The 12286-nt window shown below is 38.8% G+C and overlaps 1 protein-coding gene across 1 annotated transcript in view; it reads left to right on the top strand.

Annotated features, from left to right (window-relative positions):
• The window catches only part of cpamd8 (C3 and PZP like alpha-2-macroglobulin domain containing 8), a 137599-nt gene that overhangs the window by 46835 nt on the left and 78478 nt on the right, over window positions 1-12286 (top strand). Inside the window, exons 14-18 of the mRNA XM_057840543.1 lie at window positions 9-207; window positions 4148-4314; window positions 8645-8794; window positions 9241-9402; window positions 10863-11005. Coding sequence (XP_057696526.1) covers window positions 9-207; window positions 4148-4314; window positions 8645-8794; window positions 9241-9402; window positions 10863-11005 — 821 coding nt within the window. The remainder of the gene's footprint in view (window positions 1-8; window positions 208-4147; window positions 4315-8644; window positions 8795-9240; window positions 9403-10862; window positions 11006-12286) is intronic.

Here is a 12286-nt window from a genome sequence, read left to right as displayed (position 1 = left end):
CATCTCAGGTTGGCCAAGAGGCAGAAGTGTCACTTAAATCCACGTGTCCCTGTAACTTCACATTGCACTATGAGGTGGCTTCTAGGGGAAACATCATCCTCTCCGGCCAGCAGCCCGCCAACCTCACGACCCCGCACCGAGGAAAACGGGCCACGGTCACCTTTGACAAAAACATTCACACTACCCACTCGCCGGTCGCTGACTCAGGTGAGGAGCATTCCTTTGCTTTATTTATTACACATGGGGACAGTGAGTACACACATTGAGCACACTTATGCAGGAGATGCTGTTGGCTAAAGGTCACACTTACGACATTCACACGTATCTTCACCAATGACACACACCACCCCAAAAGGCTTCACCTCTTAATGGCACATTTCAGAATTTTACCAGGATTAACACTGATGCACACTGACATTTTTAAACTGTCAAAAAAACCAAAAAAAAAAAAACCAAAGCAAATACAGGTAGTCCCCGGGTTAGGACATTCCCAACTTACGTGATTTCGACTTTACAAAGCGTGTTTCGTCCGCTGTTTTTTTCTCCAGTGGTTTTAAATTTTTTTTTGGGGTCGCGTATCAGTGTCTTGTCCGCCACCTCTCAGCATTGATGGTAAGTGCTGTATATTTTTATGGCATTAAATTTAGTTATTTATTAGATTTAATTAATGTAAATGGTTGATCTCTACGGTAATTGCTATGCATATCTGGTAAGGGTGTAACGGTACATGTATTTGTATTGAACCGTTGCTCGGTTCGGAACGGAGGCGTACCGAATGAGTTTCTGACGTAATGTAACCCTTACTTTTCAAGGCTGTGAGTCGATCGGGTTACAGTTTCTTTGTGTAGATTATATTTACTCCGTCTTCTCTCCTATAATGAGGACCAACACAGTAGGACAGTATAACCCAGAAATGTCAACGGCGTGACAACGTGGCCGCCGCAAGAAGGGCAGTGAAACGCGGGCGTTAGAGTCAATCAGCCAATGCACACCAGTCGCAGTGCGGCCGTGTGTTAGACGCGTCCCAGAGGCGGCTCAACACGATGCACGTGAAAAGAACGGCATAGTTTATTATTTGACGCGAGACGCGACCCTCCTGCGTCAATACTACTACCGGTAGCTAGGATCGGGCATACCGGAAGTCACTCGTGTAAAAATACGGTGGATCCGGTCGATTTTCAGACTAATACGCAATCGTAACCCACTTTTTGAGTCCATCAGATCTCTGGAGTGGTAGATCGGGGCACAGTTGACTTGTCTTTGTTGATTTACTGCCGTCTTCTCTGCTATAATAAGAACCAACACGGCCCTGTGTTCAATACAAAACCCTCCAACCACAACAAAACAAGTAGGAACTAATATTCACATAGGAACTAAAGCTATACAACATAAAATATACAATATAAATTAATACTACATCACATTTGTAAAATATATACACATATCAAAATAAATAATAGCCCATTTAAATAAACTGAAATGAGCTAAAACTAATACTAAGACTAGATAGCTAAAACTAGCTAAAATAAAAGGAATAATACAGATCCTGCTTACACAATTACATTTATTAATTTCTGTGTGGCCCTTTAACTTGAGAAAATCCACCAATAAAGCTTTTGAAAACCGTTCATAAGAAAAAAAAAAGATTCATTGAGGCATTTCAGTTGTAAAATACATGTTAAAATCAATTAATCAATCAATCAAAAAAGAAATTGCTTTTCTCTTTAACACAGGACTTCTTTTTTTTTTCTTTCTTTCAGAAAGAAAGCTGACCAATACGTGGGGTCTGAAAGGCAAATTGTTGTTGGATTATCTTTAAATACCCGCTACTTTTTGAGCAGAATTCTAGCTTTGTATAGGCTAATGTTCCTCACGACAGCGCTATTTTGTATTAGTTTCGAGCGTTGCTTTCACATTGGGAAGCAGGGGTGAACACCACCCAGATAGCAGACAGACGTTGAAAAGATGTTGAATCAACATTCCGCTGTCAATATTATATCATTGAATCAACATTGACACCTGATGTTGATTTGTCATCACTTTTGCACCCTATATTAATGTTGTTCCAACGTTGAAATCCTTACCAATCCTATACGTCATTTCATTTCTTCACACAGAAGAAACCGCAGGGCTGACTAATAAAATATTATCCATGAACAATTAAAAAAAAAAAAAAAAAAATTAAGAATAAATACATAAATTAAAAACACTTATTTTTAATTGAATCACAACAATAGAAAACTTCATTTACACTCAGTAAACTTATTTTAAACTCAACCCTCCTCCTCAGTCTGATGAGCTTCGCCGCGAACTTTGCCACCAACGCTTGTCTGTGGCTTAGCGTAGCCACTTCAAAACAAACAAAACATTATTCACATATTATTCATATCAAGGAATTCAAGCAGGTATCATGGGTGAGTTTAACATACTTTTATTTTTTGTGTGTATTTTGTGGTGAAGTGAGTTTCTCAATTAATCTCAAACCAAATTAGGGCTATATGTGGGAACGGAGCTTGCTAGTTAGCTAGCTATGATGGAAAAATGACCGCACGGTTCAATAAATTAATTTAGACAAAGCTTGATTTTGTAATATCTAGTGATTTTAGCACTTTAATTGGAAAAAGAATAACATTTGCCTGAACTGAGTTCTACTTAGCTAACATCCAGGCCAAGTAGGTCTTTGCTTGTATGCCAATCAGAGCAAATGCACTGTTTCTTATAATTTCGGCAACTTTGTCACGTTGTGTCAGGCAAACCGTTATATATACAACTTTGATGACAAACGCGGTTCATTCTACAGGAAGACATCATTGCTGATTAAGGCTCTGAAGAAAAGCAATGAGCTTACCTTTAAATATAGCTATCCTTAAATGAGGCGTTTCCAGCGGAGTTCTTTTGAGGTGATACAATGTCTTCCCGGTCAACCACGAACACAACTACTTTTTGACCATAACTCCCTCTCTTCCACAATTCGATGACTTTTTAATCATATTTCCTGATCAATCAAAAATCAACTATTTGTCAACATTATTTCATCAACTATAAAATAATGGTAACATAACCGTCGACTGACACACCAAAGAACAATGTCGTTTCAAAGTCACCGTCAGGTGTCATCGGTATTTGCAATATTGATTTAACATTGTTTATTGTCGAAAATGTCAACCATACTGATGGTTTTGATGAAAAATCAATGTTTATTCAATGTCAGTCTGCTATCCAGGCAGGTAAAATTTCAAGAAGACAGAGAAACGGTAAACACCGTGGGCTCGGCGACCCCCCTACCCCATTAGCTCGCTATTAGCCAGCTAGCTTATTGAGCATCATTCGTTTTCACCACTGGACCGATGCCACTAATACAGGGGTGGGCAAACCGGTCCTCGAGGGCCGCAGTGGGTCCTGGTCTTTGTTCCAACTGATTCAGCACAGACAGTTTAACCAATGAGGTTTCAGTGGAAACAAGAAGCACCTGACTGCAATCAACTGATTGTACTTGTAAGAAACCAGATTGGTGAAAGTCTGTCCTCATGATGGGTATGAACAAAAACCCGCACCCACTGCGGCCCTTTGTGGAATAGTTTGCCCACCCCTGCACTAATAGCTGCCGTTCTTCTTGTTGAATTGCCCAAGATTTGTACCTTATTTCCCTCGATATTATTGTGCAGCAATTGAGGTATGTTTTTTTAAGCAAATATTAGCATTATTGTACGCGCTTTGTCATTATTGTATTTTTATTTTCTAATTGTTTGACGGTGACAAATTAATAAATGTCAGTTGTAAGAACTATGGTGTGTGGTCGGTGTTAACGGAGGGAAGTTATCTTTCGATCCATCCATCCATCCATCCATCCATCCATCCATCCATCCATCCATCCATCCATCCATCCATCCATCCATCCATCCATCCATCCATCAATTGTCATTTTTTTTTTCTTTATTAATATAATGTATAATGCATGTTTTTTTATTGTTATTTTGGGATTTAGGGTTATTTAGGGGCACTTAAAGAGTTAATTCATACTTACGCAGAAATTCGGGTTACGTCGCCAGCGTAGAAACGGAACTCGTTTGTAACCCGGGGACTACCTGTACTGTACCGTGTACTGTAATGTATGCCTAGCCTTACATTTGCTTATTGTGTGCGGCAGGCTCTTTCACACAGACGGAAATGGACAGTTGTGTCTCGTACCTGCGCTTCACTGTCACTCCCACCATGGCACCACTCAGCCGTCTACTCGTCTATTACGTGCGGGAGAACGGCGAGGGAGTCACGGACAGTATGCAAATCTCCATCCAGCCTACCTTTGAGAACAAGGTTAGCAATAGAATCCAGTTCTAGCTGAAGAATCGGATAATAAAGTCAAGTCTTTCACGAGTTTTTGCCGGACAAGTCCAACGTCCTAAAACTGGCAAGTCTTGCTTCCCTTGTGTTGTGGGTTTCAGTACCAAAAAGTATAAATTCACAAATAGCTGAAGAATAGATGTTATATGAATTAATAATGTTTGCTATAAAAAGTGGATCCATCTAAAGAACAGACGTGATGTGAATTAATGAGGTTTATGATTAAAAAGTGTATCGTTTATAGATAATATACGCGTGTTGGATGTGAGCCCGTGCACCAGCTCTGTGCGCAGCGTAAACTCAGTAAACAAACAGCTGTGCTGGCCGGGGAGAGCTGCCGGGTTCCTGCCTGCATTAGGTGGAGTTTACTCTCTCAAGTATTTACAGCTCCCTGGTATGCCATTAAAACACTCGGGCTGTGTGCTTGCCGTTGGAAGAGTGGGGGGAGATGTTGCGGAGATATGACAAGAGGAAGGGAGTACTTGGGAGCAAGCAGATGAGCAGGGTCGTGACGTGAGGGGATGACAAGTTGTGTCATGGTGAAAGGAGGTCAGCAGACCCCATTAACTGTGGCTAATTTGTGACTGTGTGCCAAAGATTTGTAGTACTGATGTAGGGGAAATTTACTGTCCACCATTTGGAGGCCATAATTTTCCAGATGACAACTACTACTGTAATCTCCTGTATAGTCACAATTCATAATTCATAAACTCCCCTTCTTATGTTATTTTCTGTGTTACCCATCCACACCTATTTGCTGAAACCAAACCTATTTGCGTTTTCTGCTTTTTCTGAAATGCTCTCAGATGCAACAAGGTTACACCAAATCCCTAAGTGGAAAAGTAGAACAGTTAAGTGTCAATCAACTGCATTGTTGCCTTGAGATAGGCTATGAGTGACCTGATTGATGAGTTTTTTTAAAAGATATGACCCATTGTTACTATATATTTTTATGTTTTGAGTTGCAGACTGACTTTTGAGATGTGAGCACTGTATGGCAGTGGTTTTAGCGGAATCACCTGAACTCTCAGCAAGGACCAGTTTTTCAGATAATGAACCATTTTTCAAACAAGAGACTTCAATCTGTTTATTGCCACTCACAGTGGATTTATACCGTTAAAGGGCAAATTCAGAATTTTTGACATTAGGCTTAATCTGTACTGCTTACCGTAATTTTGGGACTGTAAACCGCAATTTTTTTCCTTCATTTTAAATCCTGCGGCTTATAGTCCAGTGCCGCTTATTTGTTGCTTTATTTGGGTTTATAGGTAACACTTTATTTGACAGCGGCGTCATAAGACTCATTAGACCGTCATAATTATGACATGACACTATCATGGGCATTATTGAATGCTTATGTCATTAATTGTCATCCGGTAAATTCTGTCACTTATTCCATTTATAATCGGCTTGGATCTTTTACATCCATTCAAAAGTGACAGAATTTTCCAGATAACACTAAATGACATCTGTCATAAGCATTCATTAATGCTCATGACAGAGTCATGTCATAATTATTATTGTCTAATGACAGTTGTATAGCGCCACTGTCAAATAAAGTGTTACCAAATACCTTAATGAAACAACTGGAACAGTAACTGAAGAAATAATTAGCACAGAACATGAATTTTGATTGTTATTTACATCTGTAGCGCTGCAATGCATGCTAGGAGGCATGTTAGACAACAACATTGTTGACAGCAGGTGGAAGCAGAGGTTGACTGTCTCCCCCAAGAGGGCAGTGATGACCAAATGAAGCTTCTTGAAGCAATGAAACATTTTTAACCAAGTGGTTCAAAGTTTGACGGTGATTCATCTGGTCGTATGACAGTCGTTTGTTGCTGCTGTCAAATAAAGTGTTACGGGTTAATATCTTTTGATATTCATATCCCTTGATACAGTGAGGACAGCTGCGGCCTATCTATGAACAAATGCAGTTTTCGTATCAAATTTCATGGAAGGAGTCTTATAGTTTGAAAATTACGGTATTTGTTGGAGTTGATTTCAACAAATTCCATGCAGTTTGTCAGTTATTTGTTAGTTTCTGGGCTCTGGAGTGGCTAAGCTAGCGCAAGTCAATGGTGCCTGCTTAGCATGCCAATAAAGAAAATGATATTAACAGACCTAACATAGCCAAATAAATTCAAAATGCAGTTCCAAATACACATGCGGCCAAAACATTGTCACACCAAACTGCCGTAATTCATTTCATTTTGCAGGACTATTTTTTTTTTATGCATATTGCCACCACAATAGGAGTGCTTCGGCAACTCGTGGTCAGTCCATTTTGTTACCACTCAAAAAAATCTGCGGTAAATAAAACCAATGTGACCTAGACGGCCTGTTCCCTGCAGACCTGCTGGATTACAAATCTTGCTGTCCATACTACAGTTATCGACCAGCTATGATAAGTTTTAATAACTTTATCCTGAAAACATAGCCAACACTATTGGTGTTATTGATGTAGTTTGGTAATCGGTTATTCTCGTGCGTACATATGTTTTTTTTTTTTATTTATTTATTTTTTTTTTGGGTATGCTAAGCAGGCACCATTGACTCGTGCTAGCTTAGCCACTGCGGAGCCCTGAAACTAACACATGACTAACAAACTGCACGGAATTTGTTGAAATCAACTCACCCAACTAATTAAACCCCCGTAACAAGATTATTATAGAGAATTGCATGTTGCTTATTTATGATAACTAAATGACTTCTAAATGTCTACAAGCTTAATGTCAACATAGAGCGTGAACTGCCATTGGTAGGCTATTAGGCTCGAGCGTATGACGTGGCACTCGCGAGGTTTCCGCCGCTATCGCCATTTTGGAAGCGGGAAACATAAACAGTGAGGCATTTCAACACAGGTCGCTCTTTAAAAATGGTTGGAAATTATTGTGCGGTAAAGAATTGCAACAACCGATCGAATAGAAAGGAAAATGTACAGCTCGACGGAACACCATTGAGTTTCTTCCGGATCCCTACATGGAGAAAAGGTGAGGGAAAGGTCATATCTGAACTTACCAAACGTCGAAGACTGGCATGGGTGGCCTCGATCAGAAGGAAGGGCATAACGTTTGATTCTCCAGTTACACACTAAGTTTGCTCTATGCACTTCCACTCCGGTAAGTTAATTTCGTTTGTTCACGCAAATTTCAGTAACTTTATGCCCTAAGTCGGCCTGTTGTTAGCTATAGCTACAGCTAAACAGCTAGCATGCATACATGTGCATTGTCTTCATAAGACATCATTCCTGTCGTTGCTAAATGAAAAAGCTGTAATATTTTGACGTGAGAGAGTGGCAAAGAATTTGTACACAGGCTACATTTTCTGCAACAAAAAATTTGTACATCCGTGGTCACAGACTAATGTAAACACACATTGCCTACCTTTGCTAGAAAGATGGTGTTGCCGTTTGCTATGGTCATAATGTGCAGATCCTGCACTCATCCACAGCAAAACTGTTCGTAGCTTTGTAGCGATTTGTAGTTTCGGAATTGCTGATGAGTGTAGTAACATACACCAAACACTAAATACAGCATGATGTCCATTTCGCGTAGTGGTGGAAGCTTGTCAACATCTTTATTCCATTTGTGTTCGGCTTGCTCGTGAGGGTCAACATTGTTCACATCCTTAAAATTGCTCACATATCTGTCCTTCGCCGTGGTAATAAGTTTGTCTCTGTATCGAACTGGCAAGTTTTCCCTGCATTTTTCCATCTTTGGCACTCGTATTTGAATTTTATTTGCCGTTAAGTTTAAATGTCCCGTGATGCAGACGTGCTTCCGAAATGGCTGCGTTGTCGCAAATCTCGCACGATCCCGTGCTGCTGTGACCTAAACGCTCGAGCCTAATTGAATAGAAGCCAGGGGTGTGAAACTTGCAGCCTGGGGGCCATTTCAGGCCGGTGGGACAGTATTTCGGCGACCTCTACTTGACACCTATGTTAAAGATTTTATTTGGCCCATGTATCAATGTTCTGGGCTGTTATTTACTTATTTATTTATTTAGTCAAACTAACTGCTTATATTACAAGGTACCAGCTAGTGACAGTTTTCAGGGGGTTTTGTCAAGGAGTCAGTCAAAGTGAACTTTCTTTTTAACACGTCGTTCTCAAAATATGCAACAAAGAAAAAGTTTGGCAACCATTGAGGATTTTTTTTTTTTTTTAGAAAAACAAATAGAAAATTAAGAAAATTTGCATTGAGGGACATTTCAACATTTTTGCAATTTTGAAGCTCTCTTGCTGTTCTATGTAAAAGTTGACATTCATTAAACATTTCCACATTTGTTGTTTACATTGCAGGTGTCTCTTTCTTTGTCCACCAACGAGTCCATGCCAGGTGATTCCGTGAGCGTGCATGTCCATGCAGAAAAAGGCTCCTGTGTTTGTGTGGCCACTGTGGACAAAAGCCTTTACTTGTTGAAGCCAGACTTCCAACTTAGCCAAGACAAGGTTGGTCCTTGACAACATTGACTTTTAGCCATAGATGCATCTCGATCAATAAATGAGCATTAAAGAAAAAAATAATAATAAAAAAAATAAAAAATATCTGTATAGATTCATTCAGAATATTACAAACTTTTCATTGTGTAAAGATTCATTTAATACAGAAACTAGTTTTACTAATGCTAACATAATTTCCATGTGTGAAATTAGTCTGATTTCATTTTCAAATTTCTTTGAATTCTTAGCTGTTAAGCCATAATTAACAAAATTCTAAAAAAAAAAGTCACAATAATTCTGCAGAGTGAATGTACTGTACGTCATATGAATTAAACAACTTCGATGACATTTTCCATGATACTGAAACGCAATTTACAAGAGTGTTATGAAAAATGTGCTATAAAATGTTATGCAAATGAAAAAAAAAAGTTCTACAAGGCCTAGTTCTTCCTCAGGTGTTCAAAGAGCTGTCAGATTTCGACGTTTCGGATGCCTTCGGCGTTCAGAAAGACGATGGACACTTTTGGTGGCCTGGGCTGTCGTCGAAGAGACGCCGACGCTCCTCAGTTTTTCCCTGGCACTGGGATATCACCAAGGACGCGCGCTTTGCCTTCTCAGTAAGAACGCACTAGTCATTTCCAACCACTGTGTGGGAAATGATCATATTTACTTTTAGATATTTTTTGTAATGTATAGTACAGGCCAAAGGTTTGGACACACCTTCTTACTTTTGCGTTTTCTTTATTTTCATGACTACTTACAATGTAAACTATCACTGAAGGTAATAAAACTATGAATGAACACGTGTAGAATTATGTGCTTAGCTAAAAAAGGTGAAATAACTAAAAATGTATAATATTCTAGTATCTTTAAAGTAGCTACCCTTTGGTCTGAGAACTTTTTTTGCACACTCTTGCAGTCACCTTAAATGTTTTTTTGACCTAACAGGTAGGCCTTTTCAGGGTTGATTAGTGGAATTTATTGCTTTATCAATGAGGTTTGGACTAGGCATGTGTCGATAACCGGTTTCAAGGTATACCGTGGTATGAAACGTCATGGTTTCAAAACTGCAAAAATTTTCCCTCATACCGTCCCTAAGGTATTAGATATTTTTTTGTACCATAAATGCAGGGAGAAATCCCTCGTTTGCTACTGCAAGGCTCAACCCTCCCCCACTGGTTGTTGCTCAGTGTGAGTAAGTCAGCTGTGCTACGATGGCTGGAGGAGGTGAAACTCCTGAACTTTTTCCCCCATCGAAGAAAAACAAAATCGCTGGTAAGGGAATACTTCGGCTAAAGAAAAGTTACAGACGGCCGCAGCTTAGAGGAGGAGGGCCAACCGACATGTGAAACATGTTTGCGGACGGTGGCTGCCAAGGAGGCAATAACTCCAATATGATTTCGCCTTTATACAAAAAAGGTTAGTAAACACTATGAACGTTTCCCACCAGCTACGAGAGTTAACAACAGCGTGTTTAGTGTGTCATTGCGGTGGTAAAACGTGTTTTTTTTCTCTCTGGCAACTGTCTGTGTTGAGAAAGAGTGTGTGTGTATAATGTAAACATGAAACGAGTCATACACACGTGCTCTTTATGGAAAATAATTAAATTATTTTTGTTTTGATGATAATAATGTTAAGCTGTGGTTGTGGGTCTACACTCACCTAAAGGACTGCATTTATTTTAATTTTATTTTGAATATTTGTTATTTATTTTAAAATTAACATTATACTTAGGTTCCAGTGTTTTGAAAAAAAAAAATCCTGTTCAATGGAATTTTTTTTTTTTTTTTTACCCAAATTTCTCAAAGTGATACATTCACATTTTAGAGCTGTAATTGCAATACCGTGAATCCGTGATATTTTTGCTTAAGGTTATCATACTGTCAGAATCTCATACCGGCAAATGCCTAGTTTGGACCTGCATTTATGTTGCATTGAATGAGGTATGTCCAAACCTTTGGCTTGTACTATATATTTCTTGGCCCAGTAAAGATTTGGAAACACTGAGTTAGAACTTAATGTTCTTGGTGTGGGGGTATTTTGTATTATTCTGTATCTTTGTTTACGTTGAACACAGGAAACGGGGCTTGTCGTGATGACAGACATGGTGAGTTTGAACCACCGGCAAAGTGGAGGCATGTACACCGATGAGGCCATCCCTGCCTTTCAGCCGCATAGTGCCACCCTGGTTGCTGCCATGCACTCTCGTTCCACATTCAGGTGCCATGTTCAGTTTAGTAAATTTGTGTTGTACTACCGTATTGGCCCGAATATAAGACTGCCCTGATTATAAGACGACCCCCTCTTTTTCAAGACTCAAGTTTGAAAAAAGACTTTTTGAACACCAAATTAATTTTCATACAGAAAATAATTACAGTACATCCGAAACAAATGATTATAACAATATATTTGAGAGAAAAGGCATGTTATTTTGCCTCATTCAAATCTTAATATCTGAACATTTAAATATGTAAACTAAAGTGCAATCACATTTGTAAATGAATGGCTTCTGGTTTTTGAAATGTAAATAAACCAATCTATTGTGATAAAACAACAAAATTGCAATAACTGCATTAACCATCAAAGTGAAGTCTAACTGTAACTGTAGTCTTGAAACAAATCTGAATAAGGAAAAACATTGCAATAAAATAATGCAAATTGGTTAAACTTGAGAGTAGCTGAGATCTGTCATGACAGAACATCGCTTCAATGATATCTGGCGCCATATAGCGTCGTGAATGGGTCTAATGTCTAGACCGCGAATATAAGACGACCCCTTCTTTTCAGTCTTATTTCAATGCAAAAAACACCGTCTTATATTCGGGCCAATACTATGGCGGTATACTTACTTACGAAATTAAATAGTTCTGAAAGTAGTTTCGTAAACTGAAAATGCTGTAAGTAGAGAGGCGTTTTCACTGTAAATGCCCTAATCTGTTCCTGTAATCTTTTATAAAGCATAAAAATGCATCAAAATATGTAACAAATACATGTTACAATTAGATTATTGGGCAATAAACATAAAATGAGAGTTGTGCATAATATAAAATACAAAGAATAAAAGTTAATAGTCACGTAAAGCTGTCGGAACACCTCGTGCCCTAGGGGCAAATAAGGAGGACGCTGGGATTAGTGCTGCAAAAATTATTTGATTAACTCAAGTAAATTCAATTTAGAAAAATGCTTCGAGTCAAATTTTGCTGCTCCGAGTATTCGTTTGAGTGGGTTGTAATGGTTTGTTTTGAAAGTGTTTGCATTTAGTTTTATTGATTTGGGTGGATACACTGCCTTTCTACTGGCAACAGTTAATATGACATAAGTCATTTAACTTGGCCGAATCCAGCTTTTCCCTGTTAAGACCAACATTAGGTAAGTTTTTGTTTGAGCTAATGTTTTTTCATGCATTTGTAATTTATAGGTATATTTAGCCGTTTTTTGTGGGAATATGTTTGAACGAGTTTTTAAGAGCATTGTAAAAAAACATTCACATTTTATAGCATT

The sequence above is a fragment of the Corythoichthys intestinalis genome, chromosome 7, assembly GCF_030265065.1.
Source record: "Corythoichthys intestinalis isolate RoL2023-P3 chromosome 7, ASM3026506v1, whole genome shotgun sequence".
NCBI lineage: Eukaryota > Metazoa > Chordata > Actinopteri > Syngnathiformes > Syngnathidae > Corythoichthys > Corythoichthys intestinalis.
This window is presented reverse-complemented; position numbering and strand designations above follow the sequence as displayed.